General features: G+C 48.2%; 1 protein-coding gene across 2 annotated transcripts in view; it reads left to right on the forward strand.

Annotated features, from left to right (window-relative positions):
* The first annotated feature begins 425 nt into the window (after positions 1-425).
* LOC131262410 (filamin-A) overlaps positions 426-22,045 on the forward strand; it is a 30,871-nt gene continuing 9,251 nt past the window's right edge. The window contains exons 1-8 of one of the 2 annotated variants that reach the window (XM_058264403.1): positions 426-656; positions 748-1,398; positions 1,463-1,947; positions 2,020-2,212; positions 2,834-4,487; positions 4,553-4,720; positions 18,212-19,223; positions 20,327-20,547. In XM_058264403.1, the coding sequence (XP_058120386.1) occupies positions 426-656; positions 748-1,398; positions 1,463-1,947; positions 2,020-2,212; positions 2,834-4,487; positions 4,553-4,720; positions 18,212-19,223; positions 20,327-20,547 (4,615 nt within the window). Of the gene's footprint in view, positions 657-747; positions 1,399-1,462; positions 1,948-2,019; positions 2,213-2,827; positions 4,488-4,552; positions 4,721-18,211; positions 19,224-20,326; positions 20,548-22,045 lie in introns of both variants that reach the window. The other variant, XM_058264404.1, reaches the window with a different exon arrangement.

Below are 22,045 nucleotides of genomic sequence, written 5' to 3' on the forward strand. Positions count from 1 at the left end.
ATGAGTTTGGCCCGGGCCAGAAAACATTCACATCCGTCGCGGCTCACTCGCAACGGAGGTGGACCATCGTTCTCCGGCGAGGATGCGTACAAAACCACCCGCAGGCGGCCCCCGACAGCTCACTTGGCTGGCTGCGCTCGTGCTCGAAAGAATCCACTTCGGTGCCTCGGGACAACCCGCGCACGCGTACCGTCTAAGCTTAGATTATTTATTTTGGTTTTCGAACAAAAAGGATAAAGGAAAAGAGTTTAATAAGGAAAACTTTCTGCATTTTATGGCGCAGGTTCGTAAAATGAGCAGCAACAGTTTTTGAGCGCCGGAACACCAACCAACACTCAAACGCAGCAGTGCATCGAACGTGGAGCAGAAAGAACCCTAGTCTGTCAATAACTACGTGCCACACACCACACAAACACATACCAGCAATGGAGCTACCGAAAGGAGCCAAAATAACGCATGCCGGTCTGCTGCAACATACGCCCGATGGCAAGACGGAACTACAGAAGATCACCCAGGCGGGGCTGGTGGCCCGCTCGCCGGAAGGGACGGCGGCCAAGGGCATGAACATCCGCGGCAACGAAGACCTGTGGGTCGAGATCCAGGCCAACACCTTCAAGAACTGGGTCAACGAGCATCTGCGCGAGTCCGGCTTGCAGGTTTGTCCAGGGAAAAAATTCGAGAACTTTGTCGTAGTTCGTATCTGTCAAATTTTGTCTAATTAGCGCCATTGTTTACAATCACTTTCAGGTGATCGAGTTCCACGAGGACTTTTGCGACGGAACACTACTGTGCGCGTTGGTGGAAGGTTTACAGAAGCGCCCGCTCAAACCGTCGTGGAACAAGCGGCCAGCGAACCAGCACCACTTCCTGGAGAACGTCACCACCGCGCTGAACGCGATCGAGGCGGACGGTGTGAAGCTGGTCAACATTGGCAACGTCGACATCGTCAATGGAAACGTGAAGCTGATCCTCGGGCTGATCTGGTCGCTCATCGTGCGCTACCAGATCGGACGCAGCAAGTTCCCGCCGCGGAAACTGATGCTTGCCTGGCTGCAGGCCGCCCTACCCGACTGCCGGGTGAGCAACCTGACGACGGACTGGAACAGTGGCGTGCTGCTGTCGGCCCTGCTGGACTACTGCGAGCCCGGGCTGTTCCCGCACTGGCGTAGTCTGAACGGGAACGAGTCGGTGCGCAACTGCGAGCGGGCGATGAACCTGGCCTACGAGCGGTTCGGCATCCCGAAGGTGCTGGAGCCGGAGTACCTGGCCTCGCGGTGGCTGGACGAGCTGTCCGGGATGACGTACCTGTCGTACTTTATGCGCCCCGGCGGGCCCGGCTACAACGCGACCATGAAGTGGGTGAACGGTCAGATCAGGCGTCCCGTTACCAACTTCACGGTAAGGATTTGGCAAGGAGATCCCCCAAGGAATTGTTGAACTTACTTCCATTTTCGTTCTCTAGACCGACTTCAACGACGGAAAGGTGTTCTGTGAGATCATCAAGGACCTTGGTGGACCCGTCCCGGACCCTGCCAAGCTCAGCTCTGATCCGTCGCAGTGGGAAAACAACCAGCAAAAGGTGATAGACGGTGGGCTGAAGCTCGGCGTGAAGCCCGTCCTGGCGGCGAAGGATATGGCCACCGCCGACGAGGAGCATCTCGGCGTGATGGCGTACACGACGTGGCTACGCTGGGTGATCCCGAGGCCTCCGCTGGCGAACATGCTCACCGTGCACCTCGATAGTACCTCGGGCAGGGTCGGTGAGCCGACCAACTTCCGCGTCGAAGCCCTCTCGCGCGATGTCGACCTGGCGAAGGTGCGGGCGTACATCAGCATGCCCAACACGACCACGCTGCACCCGGTGAAGTTGGGCCCGCGGGGCGAGGGCTCGTTCGTACCGGACAAGTACGGCATGCACGAGATCGTACTCGAGATCGATGATAACCAGTGAGTGTACTACAGGAACATATCGAAGACACCGGCGACAACTGATTACTGATACTCTCCTATTCCCCACAGACTTGGTGGACACTTTTTCCGAGTACTCCCAAGGCTTGTACACGTCGCACCGCCCGGTATGGCCCCGTGCGCCCTCGGAAGCCTTGTGGAAGTGCTGGTCAACGCAACCGGTGCGCCGAAAACCGAGGACATTCTCGTTACCGCCTACAGTCCTTCCGGGCGTCCGCTAAAGTGTCCGTTGAAGAAGGTAGATGTGGACCTCACTAGCACGATTTTTAGACGATATTATAACTATAGCAGCATTATTTCTAACTGCCGCACATGATAATCCAACGGCATCAGTAGAAATGAGAGTCGCAGCAGTTGATATCATAAAGCCGCGATACAACAGCTTGAGCGGTGTAAACGTATATCGCCCTAATGACTACCCAAGGTTGATCAACGTACCAGGTGGGCTCATCTCGAGTGAAGTTCTTAGATTTCATTAGAACGGATATAGTCACTACCAAAATTTACAAAAAGGAAAATGTAGTAAACATAAAAGGAAATGAGGACCAATTGCTTTAAACTTCCTTTAGTTTTCTAATGCAATCGAAGCGGTTCAAACGAGATTAATCCACCTGGTGTGTTGAACAACCTTGGGCTGTCTTTTGTGCGATATACGTTTACACTCGCTAGTTGAGTATGTACACAACTGCTACGATCATGATTTCTTCTAAAACTCGCGATAAAAATACTCGCGTTATAAACTCAACTGATGCTGTTGGATTATCATGTGCTAGAGTTATAAATAATGCTGCTACTGTTATAATATCATCTGTAAGCCCCTGATTCCTCACACTCCTCTTATGCATCGCTTCCATTGTAGATCGAGGAAGGACATAGTGCCATTTTCAAGCCGGATGAAGCCGGCGTTTGGGAAATTGCCATAACCTACCAGGGACGCCACATCCAGGGCGGTCCGTTCACGTGCGCCGTGTTCGACCCGAGCGGCGTGTCCGTGCACGGGCTGGACGGTGCCATGCCGCTGCGGGCGCACTCGTTCGAGGTGGACGCCCGGGGCGTGGGGGTCGCCGGCGAGCTGCACGTCGACATCGTGCACGAGAAGCGCTCGCTCGTGTGCTCGGTCGAGAGGCTGCAGGAGAACAAGTACCAGGTGACGTTCATGCCGCGGGCGAACGGCAAGCACCGGGTGTACGTGTACTTCAACGGGTACGACGTGAAGGGTTCGCCGTTCATCATGAAGGTCGGCTCGAAGGGCCGCTCGGGGAAGACGCGCACCAGCCCTCATCAGCACGACGGCAAGCTGCGCTCCGAAAGCCCGTCGTACCACTTCAACTCGTCCTCGTTGACGCGGAAGGCGACGGAGAGCTCGAGCGCACGTCGGGACATCTACTCGCCGCAACCGCCGGCCCCGAAGTCGGGCTCCCGGTCGCCGCAGGACTACGAGAATAGCTTCCTGCGCAAGGAGACGTACACGAGCCGGGTTATGTCGCCGGCCCGGCACAGTCCCTCGCCGAAGTTGCTCTACTCGACGACCGAGCCGGACTACGGGTTCCGGCGCAGCACGGAACTGCTTGCGCAACGGCGTGACTCGGACGAGCTGAAGAGCCCGGTCCGGGACGAAGCGGGCTTTAACTCGTACGTGAAAACGATCCGCACCGAGAACCACACCACCAAGACGGTCCGCTCGACGATGCTCGACTCGGAGAGTCCCACGATCGCTCATATACGAGCCAGCCCGGGCCTGAAGAGCCCTCAGACCGTGTCGGCCACGTTGCACCACGATGCTGGGCTGCGGGCCAACCGTACGGCGAGTCCGAAACCGCTGATCACGACCACCACCACGACCAGCACGCGCTACATCCCATCGCCCGTGCTGGAACCGGTCCGGGTCGCCAGCCCGATCGCGATGCACGAAAAGTCCAACGGCACCTACAAGGTGACCGAGCGCAACTCCACCTACAAGTCGACGGTGACGCGCGACCTCGTCTGCGACAGCCCCACGTTCGAGCGCGTCCTGCGCAGCCCGCCGTCCGCCGCAAACAACACCTCCACCACCACCGTCGACTACTCGTCCAACATCAAGGTGAACGCGGGTGCCAACGGGGGCGGCCAGCCCTCCCGCCGCGACAGCTACGACGTCATCAACAAGACCAAGCATCTGTTCTCGCAGAACTCGCTCGAGTCGCTGGCGAACCTGACCGAGCGCCAGCTCAACACCGACCTCACCTACGACCGCTCCACGCTCGACAACCAGACGGAGAAGAACACGCACTTCAACAAGTTCTCGCTCGGCACCGACCGCCCCAAGCCGACGCTGATCGACGACGAGGGACTCTACCGGTCCGGCGGCTACCTGAAGAACTACCGCACGGAGTCGAACGAGCGGTTCGAGAAGTACAGCACGGCGCAGCTGAAGAGCGGTGGCAGCTTCGAGCCGATCGGGCGCGACGTCAGCGGGGCGCGGGCGATCCGTGTTCAGGACATCCCCGACGGAGTACTCGGCCGTCCGGTGGAGTTTGAAAGTGAGTACCGAAGGCGAGTACCAGTTCTCCAAAGGAGTTTCTCTCACACACTCTTTGCCTTGCAGTCGATGGGTCGCAGGCTGGCTCGGGAAACCTGGAGATCCTCGTCAACGGTGGACGCGTGACGTCGGCGGTACGAGCCCTCGGCAATCAGCGGTTTATAGCCAGCTTCACGCCACACGAGTCCGGCGTGCACACCGTGCAGATCACCTTCAACGAGGAAACCGTTCCCGGTAAGTTACCTCATGAAAATCTCTACGTAACCTGTTCCACAATCTCAAGGGTGTCTCAACGTTGTATCTCTAACACGCTTCCTCTCGCTGCGAAGGGCTGATACTGTCCAGGTTGTTCCTTTTTTCCAACCAAACCAGCACACCACCGCAATACAGCCACTGGCAACGTACGCGTGGCGGCTGAATCGGAAGCTACTCTTGGGCAACCAAAACATTACGGGTCGACACATAAGTTATTCTACCTTAACTGTTGAAGATTTATTTAATAAAATATATATTGAGCGCATCATTCGGGTGGTTTTGGGTTAGAAACAGCCTTCACAAGAGGAATCAGTGGCAGGATCTTTTATCTGATTGAATATTACTCTTGAAGATCTTCCTCCTTTGGTCCGTGACAATATGTTCAGAGCTACCGGAAAAATAGGAAACCGAAATAAATGCTACCGTGAAAGAAACGCCCAACTCGAAGGTTGACTCGTAAAGCAACGGTTTTCATTTCGGTTATTCTTTCATTCTGTGCCGTATGAAATCCACCCTTTCCTACGGTTTACCAAAGATTCTTATCAAATGTTTTTTTCCGGAAGCGATACCCTGATGCCATTTGGATTATGATTGCTTGAGCTGTCGTGCGCTGATGAGTTTATAAATAATTTATAACAACTTCGGGGAGCACCTCGAAACTTCGAAGCGTGTGTGCTTGTTGACTTTCAAGGGTCGCTGTGTATGTCCGCGATGCTCCGGGCCGACAAGGAGTTAATAATGTTTCACTTGGTCGTAAAAATGCTTCACCGAATAAATATCCGTGTCGAGGTGTTGAATGATTGCGCACCGAAATGCTAGACGTGCCTTTCCTCGCAATTAAAACCACGGAAATTTATTGATTTGTCTTACGTTTTAACACGTGGAATTTATAATTCTGTTCTCAAGGGGTGATTATCGATGGCGTCTGGAATGGTGGATTTTTAGAAATGCGACAATCTATTGCGCCATTATTGATTCGCATGTATCCATTAATGATGACTTATTAAATAACCCTTAGTGGTACATCAATCATTGGAATAAAAAAATGAATGCTTCAACAAGAAATAAATTTTATGAATTTTTTTTGTGGTTTACCATGCACAATTTTTCCAAAATTCCAACTGGAATTTGTCCTACCAATTTCACAAAATAATCACCTTAGTTGTTTATGCGTACAGGTCGCAGCCAAAGTCCCATTTGGTGACGAAAACCGGGGCTAGCACCTAAAACTTTATATAATTTTCCATGTTTCCTTCGTTTTTAATACCTACTAAAGACTCAAGACAGACACAGAACAAACGTTACATTCATCTCATGTGAATTTTAAGTGTGAGATCTAATGTTGTTCTTCAAACAGAAACAAAGTTCAATCAATCGTTTTATACTCCGGTTTACTTCCTTAGATTCCATACCATATAGGTTTAGAATAATACATTCAGTGCTGCAATTGAAAGATATGCCGCAACTCGTTCATTAGTACATGATCAAATCTTCTGTCATACAAACAGCATTAAATCGTATAGCGTAAAGAACAAAGCACGTTTCTATAAACTAGCTTCGCATGATTTATCAAACACTGTTCGACGAACACAAGGTCCAGTCTGTAAATGTTTCGATACTACAACAAATCGTTTACAAATGTGTCACAAACGACCCACAAACTGACTTATTCTGTACTTTGCAGCCTTGCGCGCTATTGCGTGCCGCCATTTCAATAAAACTGCGGCCATTGCAAGACACGGATTGGCTCGTCCAGTATAGCTCTGGATAGAATCATTATAGGATGGGCGTGTTCCGCTAAAAGCTGTTGAAGTCGCAGTAATAAGTGTTAACTTAGTTAAACGTTAAAACGTTTATTACCGCACTATCATATTTATTCGGAAATTGAAAAATGGTATTTATTTAAAACAAATAAAACAGAATGGCATGGAATCAAATATGGTGAATCATTGAAAGTTGTAGAGATCAAAATCTATTAAATTCCATTCATTCGTTCAAATATTTCGTGTTATGTTATTTTTAAATAAATTGGGTATATTTTAGTTCTAAACTTGTCACAAAAATTCCATACGGTTTTACCATGAAGTGCATTCAAGGGTTGAAACATGTGGAAGTTCTTTTTCCGCAGTACGAAGCAGGCACACCTTAAGCGACCGACGCACCTGTGACTTTTTTACCCATTTCAAAACACCCTGCGCCTTCCCAAACGTTGAATGAATCTTAACGAAAACTGAACGAAGGGGGAAGTTTGCTTTTGCCGGTCGAATGAACGTTTCTACCTGCGCCGTTTCATTTCGCCGCCTGAAAGCCTTCTTGCCTCGATGGAAAGGTGGGCTCTGCGTGATGCCGTACGTACGTTCAGCGGCAAAGGAATGTGCGCTTTACCTACGCTATACGGTGGCGCGAGATGGGAGAGAAAAACTCACCCCTAACCTGGGCCGGAGAGCGCGGGAGAAGAAAAGCCCACGCACCCTTCCGAATCAGCCTTCGTCGTGGGGCGAAGCCTCCGCCCGGAGACGCGAGCTCGCGATCGCTCAGTTTTCTTTCGATCGTGCCACGGGTTGGACGCGTTGTTTCGTAGCGATCGTCGTTCGCCATCTGCGCATCTCTTGTACTGCTGTAGCCAGATAGAACAAAGAAGAAATGTGCTAGAGTGAGCGGGCAGGGAACACAGAGTGAACGGAGGATAAAAAAAAGCAAGGATAAAAAGCGAAGAAGCAAAGAAAAAACTCCAAAGGGAGAAAAAGGTGTGTTTGATCGTTCGGTTTGGTGGTGTGCTTTTGAGAAGGGTGCGTTTCGTGCCACTGTACACACGGTGCGTGGATCTAAATCTCGCCGAAGAACCAAACCCGCGACTCCGCGCGCCGGTGAAGCAAATATTTGCTGCAAGATTGTTCGACCCGCTCGGTTCTCGTCGCCAGTTCTGCGTGGCAGTGTGCGGAATGCCAACGCCAAAAACCGTGCCACGATATCGGCTTCCCAACGTTGAGACGGTCGCTCCATCTCAAGGTGGCGAGAGAATAAAGAACCACCCGTGTCTTGTTTGTTTGTTTGTTGGTGCGTTTCTTCTCCCTTCATCACGGGAACCGACAATCTTCGGGCGGTGCAAATTATTAGTCATTCACATACGACGGAGTTTCGACTAAAACGGGCGCGAGTGAACATCCCGACGCCATCTTGGATGTGGCTTGTTTCAGCAGCCTCCTCCAGCAACGGCAGCGGAGATGACGTGACAGTTCGGTTCGCGTTTTTCGTTTTTTTTCGGGCCACCGTTTTGTTGTGACGGCTTCTTTTTCTCGGCTTTTCCTCCGGGGACCGTGCTGTTGTGTTGTTGTCCATCGCCTGCTGTGCCGTGGCGTCAGATGATCGACATCATTTTGTACGATCGCGAGCAGCCCGCGTGCGTGTGGTTGTAGTGGTACCATCAACACCAGCAGCAGCAGCAGCATCCAAGCAACACAAGTTCTTTTCTATTAATCCTCGTCATCGTTTATCGTGTTCGTCGTCATCGTCGTTGTTTCGTTTGTCTTGTTCCCTTCGTTTATCGTTTCGAGTCCGGAATCCGTTTGTTTGGAATTCAGCTTTCTAAAATTTTCTTCCTCATTCTTCGAGTCCGCGGAGATTTTTTTATTTTGCTTTTCTGTGCGTGGAATGCGTGAAACGGGCTCCGGGGACATTTGCATGAAATCAGAATAATCATTTTCCTGCGGTAGACTAATATTCATGTTTGTTGATGCTTACCCTTCTCGCATTCCGTCCTGGTGGTGGTGCTTTTCCTGCTTTCTGCTTGCTCGAAGGAAGACGAAGAAAATTGTCGCCTATAAAGTCATTTCTTATCACCCTCGGCTTCCCCTCCCTTCAGAGGTCGGTGCGTTGTTTGGTTTTTTTGTAGTCGTATGTTGCGTTTCTATGTTGTACATCGTTGTGTTCGCCATTCGAAATCGTCACCATTTGCATCGATCGACAGCGGCATCGGCGGCTTCCGGCGGTGGGCAGTGACCAGTGGGCATCGTTTAAGCGATAGGATAACTATACAACCCGTAAGTCAAACCCTCATTTTCTATTGCCTTGAACAAAAGTTTCACAACGTCGGACGGAAGAATTAAATATGTTAAACATTAAGAAACACACGTACACAGCGCAAGCATCGAAGGTTACTGGTGGTGCTGACTCTCCAGAGTCTTTGCCTCTCAGCGGCTCACAATCTACACCGACGGGGGTTCAACGTATTCCAGCGGGCCGCACATTTGCCGCAAGTTGACCCACATTCTGGAGGCCTTTTGAATGCTGAGCCGAGCCGAGCGCTGCGTTGTTGTGTATCCCTCGCCCCGATCGAATTATCCACCACTGCTCTCCCGGAGATTAAGAGGAAAAAACCAACCACATTCACACACACACACTCTCACACAAAAGTACATACCTCCAACCGAGAAAGGAAAACCTCCACCATGTGAATGCATCGCGGAGCGTGGAAGAGAGAAAAGGGCTTTCGAGCTTTCGAGCTGCACAAGGGCGCTTTTGGGTGATTGCAATAGAATGTTATAGGGAAGCCGTCGGGTACCGTTCGAATGCGCTCCGTGGTGATGGTGGTATCGGGGCTTTTCCTTCCGATCGGAATGCACGACCGGTGAGATGAATGACGATGGAATGGAAAACGTTGTAGAACGTCGACCAGAACTGGCTGCGAGGGGAAGCTTTGCCTGGAAGAGATTAAAAGAACGGTAAACTGGAAGCATTATTATTAAATTCCTTGCCCTCCCGAATGCACCACCAGAGTGCTTCTAGGGTATTTTATCTGGTTCCTCCAAATCAGAGGTTTTGTTGAGTCGATTCGAAGAAGCTAAAACGCGAAGAAAAGATCGTCACACTCTTTGCACATTGAAGCATTCACGATTCTGTTTCCTTCAGCTTAATCACTTCCAATTTAAAACAAACGAAACTCCAGTTCAAGGTCGGCACCCCAAAATTTCCACGTCCGTCGCGAGGTTGCCCATTCAACGCGGCCGGAAATCATTTAGGAGGAAAAACCGCCCCATCCTGCCCATTAATCTTCGCCCCAAAGGCGATTGGAGCGTACGTTTTCTTTTCTCTCCCCCTCCCTCAAACTGGCGGGGTCTGCATATTTGTGCGTTAAGGCTTTTCCGAAGCCAAAGACAATGGTGTCGTTTTTATGTTTTCCATACCCCATAGCCTTCGGTTTCTTGCGTGGCGCGGACCGCGACACTCCGGTTCGGCTGCTGCCTGTTGGTAACCTTCAAAAAACGTTCCGTCGGCCGAGCGCCAACAATGATAGGATTTATCATCCACCGGAGCGGAAGACATTTTTCTTGCGTTTCCCAACTCTCCGCTCGATGGGGTTTTTCTTTGAGGTCTGTTTTTTTTTTTTTGCTCTCGCCGAGAGGGCATCCAAAAGGTTTTCTCTCACGAATCACGACTCGCATGAAAACGGGACGAAAATGGCGACGCCAATGCTATGGGAAATCTTGTTTCCGATGTACGTTGGTTCGGGTTGGTGGGTTGGTGTTGTAAACACATTTTTCCCCTTTTTTCGCGTTTCTTTTCCTTCTTTCACCCGCCCTTTTCCTTTTCCATCCGATCACCGTCCGCGGTCATGCGTGGGGGTATGGCGTCGGGATTTGGGACCACAAACTACCCCAGCACACCAGCACACCCAGATGATGTGGTGAGTGGAAATGCTGGTTATGGTCTGGTTCGCGAGCTCTGCCGTCGAAGGGACGCGCGCCTTTCCGTCGGATGCAAGCGCACTCAAACTGCAACGGTACACGATTATGTTGCGCCATAAGCAAAAGCAAAGCAAACGGGAGGCCTTTCCCCCCTCCCCGTTCGACCGTCTCGACATACATGGGCACGACTGTTTTCTTGCAACATTTTCTAGCGATTCCCTTCAATGCCGCTCGCGGGACAGACTGGTTCCAGTTTCAGCTAAATTGTTTGTTAAATGAATCACATTTTTTGTCGTTTGTTTGTAGGGGTGTATTTTTTATTTTTATGATTTTTTCCCCTTGGGGTTGTTATATGCTGCGTAAACCAAACAAAGGGGTGTTTGCAAACACTCGTCAGCTGACATTCGGTCCGTGTGGACAGTTTCGGCTTCAAGGTTGATGACACACCAAAACTTCTTCCACCTTGACGGGTACGGGGAGACTCGCACACTGCAGCATAAGCATTGCAGACGGGTGCACTTTTTCGTCCATGAATTCCTACATTCTATGTACTGCAGTTTTCTGGTTTGTTTTCCCCGTACATGCTTGCGAATGCCGATGTCGCTGAACACCCAACCAAAGATGGCTTAAGATCGCGGATCCAACGATCGCACCTACGATCAACCAAATGTGATTCATTCGAAAGATACGACCCACTAGCGTGCGTTTACCCTTTTCGTGGGTTGATGGTTTATACAGCGTTCCAACGAGAATCACTTACGAAACAGCTCTGCACACTTACAAAGGTGCACTTAAAAAGCTACGCGCTTCTGCTCACAGTTGTGCCTTTGTTGTCCCTGATAAAGATCGCCCATCAATGAGCGTTTATGCAAGGAAAGTGAGTGTATTGAAAATAAGCAAATCATAAGCGGCAATGATAGTTTTGCGCTTTCGCAATCCGTCAAGAGGCATTTTAAGAGAAAAAACTTTCACCCACCACCCTGTTGTTCTTCCTCGCGAGCCGAATCAATGGAAAGTTGCGATAAATAAATGGTAAAATAATGTGACCGTTTATTTTAATTCGAAATAAAGCTTTCCTGCATTCGTGTGTGAGATTATCCATTTTTCCTCTATCATGCAGTTTGCAAAATATTATTCACAACTGTTGAGTGCGCTATCCGCAATGTTATAAAATTACATTTCGATCACAGATTGTAGGAAAGATTTGCAGCTGAAATATAATTCATTAAGCTTACCTTTCTCTCCCAGTCTTCCCTTATTTTTTTTTCTTTTCAAGCAGTTCGGAACACCATATACTTTGCTGATTTGGGTTATCAATATAAAATCGATTCACTTCCGTTTTTCGTTTCTATAGTATCTGGGACGCTAATTAAACTTTATCCAAGCCCTTTCCAATGTGTATGATGTTGCCACGCCTTCGTCTGTTACTTTGTTGTGTGGTCTTCTTTCCACTGTTTGTTGTTAGTTTAATTAGCCAACGATTAACAACGCACGGTACCGTAATTTACGTAATAAAACAGATTTGAAGCCAGCATGCAAAGCGTCGGCTTCCGGCGCCAATGGACCGTGCCGATGCTTAATGGCCTAAAACGGTTGCAGTCCGAGACGAAAGACGACGGGACGGGACGGCACTAGAGACAAATCGAAAGTGCACTAGCGAAGAAGGAAAGATAGAGAGAGGGAGAGATGGAGAGAAAAAAAAGCCCAGCATTGGAAGCATACGTGCTGCATCGGAGCGCAGCAAAGGTTTGCTTGGGAGAAAGTTTTCCGATTCAAAGAAATGCTGCTGACCACCGTCCACTACCCTTCTCACCCCTGCCACCCTGCCACTAATCTCCCGCCGCACGTTCCGTTCAGGCTCCGCTGCCATCGCACGAGGGACGGACTATTTACGTTCGAAAATATCGAATTTTCCTACACGAGAAAGTTTCGTACCGAAAAAAGCTCCACTTGCCAATATCAGCATGCAAGCATTAGGTAGTGAGTGGAGGAGGGGAGGAGGGGGGGGGGGGCTGAAAATATTCATCTTTTGCTTTCTCATTAAAATACCGTCCAGCGTGCGAATCGCCAGCTAATGTAACGATTTCGATGGCCCTGCAAACATTTAAACCACCCCTCCCAGAAAGCATCCCCCAGAGGCGGAGGGTGAAAACTCCCCCCGGGCGTGAATCGAAGCCTCGTTTGTACCCAATTCTGGGATTCCGCTCGTTGCGTCAAGCTGGCCGGCGGCTGTGAAAGGCACCGGGACACCCAAGTCGGTTTGAAAAAGTGGCACCCTTCAAACGGGTTCCAGCCGAAAATTCGCCAACCGGGCGTCGGGTCCTCTGTTCTGCGAATCGGTAGCAAATTTATGGTTCAGCCACGCCGATCGACCTGCGCCCGCAAGGCCAAGGGAAAGGAAAAGCAGCAGCAGCACCTGTGCCTCGAAAGCGACGGTTATGCAACTGGTTGCTTCTTACACCTCCGTCCGGTGATTCGATTTGTACGCCGTCTAACGATCGATTTGCTTACGCATTCAATTTTCGTGGTACGTGATTCGGTTTGTTTTCCTTCCGTTCGGTAATCCATAACGCGCAGCATAAGCGTACGCCCCGAAAGCATGGCGCATTTAAATTCGTTGCTGTCCCTCATGAACGAAACGCTTTCAAATGGGCATCTAAGCTGCCGGTCGTTGAACCCCCCGGGGCAGGGTGTGTGGAGTGAAATTTCGGTTTCTACCGGCCACCAAAGTGAGAAATGTGCACCGTTGTGGCTATTTTGGAGTTATAAAATATCAAGTTAACCGATGGGAACCGATTTTTTTTTTCGACAAAAACAAACAGTTTCTATTACACTGAAAGTTCGTCGCTTGATGCCCACTCGTACAGAGTCTTTCGATTGTGAGCAACTGATTACGTGCCCAAATATCCCTGTGCTGTGTGCGGCACATTTCGTTTTACGGCCGGCACCGTATCCTGTACACTCGAATGCTAATTTTAAGCACACTTACAAAATCTGTGTTGTTTTCTTTTTCTTCACTTCACCATCTGAGAAAAAAAACAAACCGGTCCAGCAACGTCCACTTCCGCCGGCCGGGTGGAGGGAAACTTACAGTTTTTGTTTGGCTACTTTTGTGCCAGCGTCTCTGATTGTGGGTCCTCGTGGGCAAAAACCGTCGTCGGCGTGAAATCGACAAACCCAACAGAAACGGCATTCCTATGGTGGTGCAGGGGTGGAGAGCGGTGAGGGATCTCCAACCTCGGAACCCCTGTCAGGCGGGCAAGCATCACGCTCACGTGTGGATCTCGAAGCCATTCGCGTCGGGTTTCGATGACATACACGCCGATGGAATGGGAAGCGTCATGCAAATCGAACTACAATAGCGTCGACGGAGGGCCACGAAAATGCCACGGGTAAATGCTTAGTTTAGACGAGGCGCAAATGGCTGAAAATACACGCGAAAATATCAGTTTTGGTGTCACTTTTTTCTCGTTTCGTGTAGTCGTTAAAATTTGTAAGCTTACATTACCTTGTAAAATCGAATAAAATGCAAATAAATCCAGTGTAGATTTGCGCCTTTAACAGTAAACAAAAAGCACAGAGGTAATGTGTTCACCTAAATATGAACCACAAATATTAAACATCATCACAAACTATATTCTATCTGCTAGCACTCAATACCAAGTGCGCAAATTTTTGCAAATCAGTTTGTCTCTCAAAAAAATGGGAGCCTATTAAAGATAGTTTTCTGTGATGATGTATAATGTTGATAAAATTATAGTGAACACATTAATTTTCTACTGTTTTTACAGTTAAACACTCAAATCAGTATTAAACGCGCATGAAACAAAATGACAACAAAACTGATATTTTAGAGTGTATTTTCAGTCCTTTGCGTCTTCTCTAAACTAAGCATAACGGGTGTGTTAGATGAATGAGGAACATTATCCAACTGTATAGAAGCATCGAGAATATTTTTTCCATTTATTGAAATTATCTTTTTGTTTTGTTACGTTTTCTAAGCTTTCCTCATTGTTGAAAAGTAAATGGTATCCTCGTTGAAACGTGACACGATTGTTTTATGAGTGATACGATTATGAAATAGTGCTTATAGAAAATGTGTATATTTCGTAACGTGGGTTAATTGCCACCCTTCGTGAGGCCCGTTTTATTCGGTGGCACGAAAAACCTCTCTCTCCTCATCCAGATTAGTTTTCGGTATTTATTTTAATGTGTGAGGCTGGAAAAAAAACCAACAAAACAAACCGACGACCCACTTAATTTCGGGGTCACTCGTGACACACGTTTCGCTGACAACGGTTTTGTGTTTTTGGGTGTTTTTTTCATTTCCCACACCCCCCCGGCAACAATGCAGTACACGATGCACATGACATAGTTGGTGACATAGAAAAACCAACAACACGCTATGGACAGTAAAAACCTCTACGGAGGAGAGAAGATCAACCCACCCGCACCCTGGGGTGGGCGGTCATGTTTATTGATAAAACTTTCACCCGAAAAGCGCGGCGTTGTCCAACGCAACGGCGTGCCGGATGGAATTAAAGCGCGTGCGTTTACGTGCACCTCGTTTTGGCACACACACAAACACTTTTTGCTGGGCCGGAAAGTGGAAAAAACCAACGGACGAAGTGGTTAAACGGGCAATGGCAATTGTCTAAAAACGGCTGTCTCGCTGGAAGGAAAACGAAACTAGTGAAAAGGACTTTGTTTTTAGGAACGCAATAAACCATTTAGTTGAAGGAAAGGTGTTGAGGCTGGAAGGAAGAGGAGGTAGGGCAGTGATCCCATCTTCCAAAGAAGGAAGAAAGCGAAAGACCACTGGCAGGTTCATATAACTCGCACATCATAACGAATGGATGGATGGATGGCGATGATGGCGTTGGTGATGGAAAAACAAGGAATGAAAATAAAAACTGAACAGGCAATAATAAAACACTCTCAAAAGCGGGAGGAAAAACGCATCTTTAATTACTCTCGGGGCTGGAAACCGGCGACGATCGGGCGAAAACCGGTTGCGATCGATGAGTCAATGAGTTTTATTTGAGCGATCGATGCAAAAAATGTTCGATCCTCGAATCCGTCCTGCCTTGTGTCGCCTTTCCCGTCAAAACGACCAACGTTTTGAATAATTCCTCGATTTCTAGCTTTGGGACAACACGACAAGAACTCTCTTGGATCATCCCAACGGCACGGAATGGTAAGAAGATGAAAAGAAACAACAAAGGCGAGTCCATCGGAACGAAAACGGCTCCCTCTCGGCTGCCCGCTGCCAGTTGGCCACTTTCACCCGGCACCCAGACGAGGCACAGTTTCTCTTTTCGCTCGGAAACCGTACGCGCATCACATCTCGCTGGTCGCCACGTGGAGAAACCACCGTCTTCAAGATCAATCAATCGAACGGCTCGGACGGCCATTTAGGTCGCGCCACGAGTGCGGAATTTCTTTCACGGGACCGAAACGAAATCGAGAGTGAACGTCCGGACGGTTGTCGTCCCTGAAATGTCTCGGAGACTTGCGTTGGGATCAGGAAACGAACCTCCTGCGAAAACCTGAACACAAATGGACATTCGAATGCAGCGAGATATACAATGTGCGCACATGATGGCCCGAAAAAAACCGGAATGTCCACCTGCCCCATCTCGGGAGCACGGTCGGTGGCAACATTCGTCGTTTTGGTTCGTTTCATTTCCGTGTACAGCGCGCGTTTTGTTGGGGAAATAATCAAAAACAACGAGCGTTGACTCGTGTACGTAAAGTTCATTTCGCTCACACGCAAGATCACGAATTTCAATTGCTCGTCAATCGAGTTGAATAACTCTGCGTGCGATGGTTTATTGCTTGTCCGTATGCGTATCATTTTATTCCGCCCCGAGAGGCGATCGTTCCGCCAGCCATTAAATTGGAAGAAGCTTAATATTCATACGATCACGGTTGAGCGGCTGCCTTTCCCCCGAAAAGCACACCGTTCGGTTCGATCGAATTACGTGTTCGGTTTGGGTGGATGTTACTTAAGAACTTCTGCAAACGCTTCTCCCCTTCCAAGACGCGGCCTTTTTCTTTCCCAGGAAGCCCCATTTTCCAGCCTCGCGCCATTTTTAGCCCGAGGTCTTTGGAGCAGCGGCCACGCACAACAACACCACGGGCATAAAATGTATGTTACGGGAGCTTTCACACCTCCTCCCCGCACACCGACCCATTTCACTTCCTCGCGATTCCCACGAATTTCCCCCCCTTCATCTCATGTTTTACTATTTTGAGCTCGAGCTCAGCTTCTCTCCATCACGTCGCTGAAGATAATCTCCGCTTCGGGGGGGGAAAAGAGAGAAAAACCAGCCCAATAGATCCCCTCCCCTTTGCATCCTCCTCTTTCCCCACAAAGGGTCCCGATTGTTTGGGGCCTCAGCCGAACGGACCGATCGTTTCTCACGCGACGCACCGAGGCTAACCTTATTTCAGCGCAATTAAGAGCATAAACTCGGCATCTGCGCGGCATCTTCTGCACAACCATGTGCGCATGTGTGTGTGTGTTTTGGGTACTATCTTTTATTTTCTAATTTTTGTTAGCCCACTCTCCATCATTTCCCTTCGCCTGTTTCTGCGAAGCGAAGTTCCCTCCTCCGTCGGCAACGCTGAACGGTTTCGTGCTGTTCCTTCATTAGTAATCTTATTTGGTAATCGGAACGCGTTCCTTCCCCCCGGCGGGTGGAAAATAAATTACTGTTTGCACTTGCTCCGGTCGGCTGGACTGCAGTTTTCGATCGATTTGCATGTTTTGCAAAAATAAGTTGCCTGTTTTCTCCCCAAGTGGGTTGCTCCAGGGAGACGAAAGTACGAAAATGCCGCATTCCGGTGGGTGCTGACCCTGTTTCCCGTTAAAAGGGGATTTATGTGTTGGAAATTGGCACATTTGCTAAAATTTTCTTGGGTGCTGTTTGGGGGAAATAAAATGTACTACAACTGGGGGCGGATTACGTGTTCTAGAGGCCCCAAGCTGCCACAAGTTGAAGGCCCAAAAAACATACATTGCACTCAACATTCAACTTTATGTTTCAAAATATGTAAAATTTCAACTACAATGCAATCTAAAATTATCCTCAATATTATCCCTTGTTTTAAATGCCAAACGCCTTATTTTCAAAACCATATTTCACGCAAAACCATCTTTGCGAACTTTCCAAGAGAATCATTTTTCATAAATAGTATTTTCTATCAACAAAATTGACGAGTAATTTAATATTTTTCAGTTTTAACTAATCAGTTATTTAGTCTTTTAGAACCGAAAAAAATCTTTTTAGTGAAAAGTTCGTTTAAGAAAAGCTTAGTGCAACGCAAACGCATTAGAACTACTAACTATGCTTGGAAATGTGCAGGGCATTACTTTTGCTAACCCATGTCCACTATCCTAAAACTATTCTGAGATTTTTTCCACTTCTGGAAAATAATCTTTACACTGATCGCTCTTATATATGCTAGTTCATCAGTATTTTATATATTTATTACCTTAAAAAACACAAAACTATGACGTTTGGTCACCTTTTCCTAATCAAAGCACAATTCATTCGCAAATTCATCATGTATTTGATAAGGCACGTAACTTTTTTTGAAAAGTTATAAAAATTATTCCAACATTTGAAAAAAAAAATGGGAGAAAAAGGACGGACCCTCAATAAATGGGGGGCCCCAAGTAGCTACTTAGTTTGCTTACCCTGTCCCCCTGATGCGTCTCTGATAACAACACATATTGACCGATGGGATAGTAATGGCATTCTTATTTGTTCCGTTGCAGGTTCGCCTTGGAATATCAACATAATGTCGTCGCCGGGGCTCACGGCACTCGGTGAGTCGACGCGGCTGGTGCCGGCCAACCTGCCGGCGGTTTTTGAGGTGCTGCCGCCCCCGGGCGCCTCGATCCGCGGCAGCGACTGCGTGGCGACGGTCCTGTCGCCGAGCAAGACGAAGGTGTCGGCGCGCGTCACGCACGAGTCGGCCAACGGCGCGCTGCGGATCGAGTTCGTCCCGTCGGAGGTCGGCACGCACATCGTCGAGGCCGCGATCGGCGGCACGTCGCTGGTCGGCGGCCCGCTCATTGCCAAGGTGTATGACTCGAGCCTGATCCAGGTGACGGACGTGAACGGTGGCGTCGTCGGCCAGCCGTGCCAGTTCCGGGTGGACGCGAGCGCCGCCGGCGAGGGCCAGCTCGAGATCTCGATCAACGAGGGCGAGGTGCCGAACCACGTGCAGGTGGTGGGCGGGGGCCGCTGCCTGGTGTCGTTCACGCCCGAGCAGGCCAAGCCGCACCTGATCGACATCAAGTTCAACGGCGAAACGGTGATCGGCTGCCCGTTCGTGTGCTCCGTGGCGGACACGAGCCGCGTCCTGCTGAACCTCGCCAACCTCGAGCTGATCCCGGTGAACCGGCCGGCCTCGTTTCACATCACCGTCAGCGGGGGCGGTGCGGCCGAGCTGGCCGTCAGTGTGCGCGGACCGCAGGGCGAACTTCCGGTGCGCGTGACCGGTGACATCCACGCCGGATTCACGGCCGAGTTCACGCCGAACCACGTCGGCGCGCACACGATCAACGTCGAGTACAACGGGTACCCGGTGCAGGGTACGCCGTTCGTGGCCAAGTCGTACGACGCCACCAAGGTGGCGGTCGGCTCGGTGTCGAAGGGCACCGTCGGCCGGCCGGTACAGTTCACGGTCGATGCGGGCGACGCCGGCGAGGGCAACCTCGAGATTACAATCTCCGCCAAAGGCCACAACATTCCCACGCAGGTGCACCCGCAGGGAAACGCCAAGTAAGTAGCCATTCCAGCGGTAACAGTCACCATTTGCAGACCTTTTGTCTTTTCAAGCTGTCGAAAATGTCGTTCAGTTTTTTTGTCATGTAATTGTCCTCTTTTCAATTAACTGTCTAAAGTCATTCTGTTTCGTACATTTTCTCCGCTCTTGATGAAAAATAACTAGGCTTTCACAATTATTTTATTTAATACTATAAAGAGTGTAAAAGCAACGACTAAAACTAAAAAGGATCAAAAAGTGATCCCAATTTTCAAAACTATTTATCTGTTCTAGAAAAGGTTAAAGCCGGAGGTGGATCAATTTCCATCACCTTAAATTATTACCTTTACCAACAATCTAGGTCAAAGCTAAAATTTTAGATTACTTTAAAAATACGGTGCTTTTTTATATATGTACAAGTTTTTTAACTAAACGAAAGCAAGTTCAAAAAGTGTTGCTCAAGAATGATTCAAGTATCTTACCAAATTTCTTCTAGCTTCTTTCATTGCAAATTCATAAGAGATTTCATCAGCATACGAGTTATGTAGGAATTCTATATTTAATATAAATTATAATCGTTTGATTCTGCCTTTTCGATCCATTTTTTAAGATAACAAACACTCTCTTATGGCATAACACATAGGCAATGATATGAGGAAATTATACCTTATCAACATAACAAAACAGTTTTCTTCATATTTTATACAATAAAAACACCCTTGTCAACTTCATAATTCATCCAATGCTCAGGGCCTAAGCAGTCACTTTGTTTGCCCATTGAAAAATCCGCATTCGGTTTCAAAAGTAAAATAAAACTTTACTGTTGAACAGCAGTATCCACATTCCTAGTCATTTTACTCGTATGTTTCATCAATATTTAGGCATTTTGGAAAGAGTTTCTTCAAATTCAATTACAACTTCGCGTTCATCTAGTTTGACTATTCAGGACTAATCATAAAGATTGTCTTGTTTAGCGCTAACCTTTTTCGTTAGAAAACTTTTAGTCCCTTTAGCAAATCTTTGTTTGAAAGATTTAAGGTCTGCAATTCATGTGACTCCCCTCCCATTAATCCTCCCACGTCGTCTTATCATCTAACAAACTCTTGGTGTACCATTTTAGATTCGCCGTCTCGTTCGTACCGGCCGAGCCCTGCGAGCACATCATCAACGTTTCCTTCAACAAAATGCTCGTCCCCGGCTGCCCGATCACCGTCATCATCAACGGTGGCACCACCGGGCCCCAGGTGTCCCTCGGTGGCCCGGGGCCGCTGCACATGCCCAACTCGCTGGTCATCAACCACGCCGGAGGCCGCCTGGAGGACATCGAAGTGAATGTCGAAGGTAGGTGGTGGCCCGCCAGCGCCAGTCCGGTAGATTGTAACGTAGTCTTTGTGTAGTTTGTAGTTGTGTATCTGTCCTGTGTGCGCGTGTATGTGTGTATACTGTATGTTTTACCGCGTTGTAATGAGTTTTCCTTTCATTATCAATGGCGCGAGTGCGCCACCCGTCGTGCCCGCTAGCACCTAAGTTCTGTAATTCCCGAAAACCAAAACCTTTCCACCGATGTTTCCCTCTTATTGTCGTATATCGTAGCCGTATCGCAGTTGATAGAACTTCTTTTCTACACTCTCTGTCATAATGCATTTCCTGTTTTCGTTACATTCTCAAACTTCTACATCGAATAGACTTTGGCGCATTGTATGTACTCACTTTCGGGCGCAGCAAATGATAAAATTTTAGAAATTAATTTTTAAAACCCCAAAAAACAAAAATCTGACAGCACCGTGACTAGCACAAGAAGGGCAACTGTGTTCGGTTTTTCCCTTATAATTTCCCCATCTTATCTGTTTCACCTACCAGCTGCAAAAATCACTCGCGAACTTGTGAAATAATACCGGTACCACATGGTAGCACCTTTCATCTCATTCAGGAACAATTCGAGCAAACTAAATTTTAATGCACAGTGTGAAGATAAATTGGTTATTAGAATCGAAATGAGAAATTAAACCGAAGGAAAAAGCTTGATTGAATTGATGAATATATTCTTCATCATAAAGAGAGATGTTTTCTTGAAATTGTTCGTTAGCTAGGATTATTGAAAGAGGCAACGAAAACAGTCGAACGAAAAGTTGTTTGTTCTAAACACAGAAGGGAAATATTTAATCTATGTTTAATGATATTGAATATGTGTCCATATGATTGTGGTTGCGAATTGATCTGGCTTTCTAAATTTGTAAACCTTTTGAAACAAAAGTATCGGTGTCCCAAAAGCGAGGGAATCCAAAAACACCATAATTACCAACCACAATCATTCTCCTCCCGTTCCATAACCTATAATTCTTTCCTTCAGTTCTTCAGCGCTGTACAAAAAAAAAACCGTTTTAATCTGACCGGGTGTCTTCACCTCTCTTTTCATTTACATGTACATTCCAGGGCGACGTAGACTTTTGTACTAGATCCCTTCTTGATCGATTGCGTCCCTTCTCTGGTTGCAATTGCAAATTCCATTTGTTTCCGGTTAATGATTATCAGCACCATTTTTTTTTTCTTTAAACTTTATCTAACGCTAATCAAAAGCTAATCGGTGGTTAGAAAATAAGCAAAAATTTAAAGCAAAAAAATACGAAAACCGATCCTGTGCCAATGGCGACGGAGCACATTTCGCCTTCCGCCGCCAGCCTCCGAAAGGAATGGCCGACCCCAGCTGGTGGGGTTTGCCCTTTTGCCATCGTGATGTACCATTACCCTTTTTTTACCACGCCGCGGTGTTCGGTGGACGAATATAATCCTAACGATAAGTAACAACACCAAACCAGCACGTAGCGAATATATTAATCCC

The sequence above is a fragment of the Anopheles coustani genome, chromosome 2, assembly GCF_943734705.1.
Source record: "Anopheles coustani chromosome 2, idAnoCousDA_361_x.2, whole genome shotgun sequence".
Classification (NCBI taxonomy): Eukaryota; Metazoa; Arthropoda; class Insecta; order Diptera; family Culicidae; genus Anopheles; species Anopheles coustani.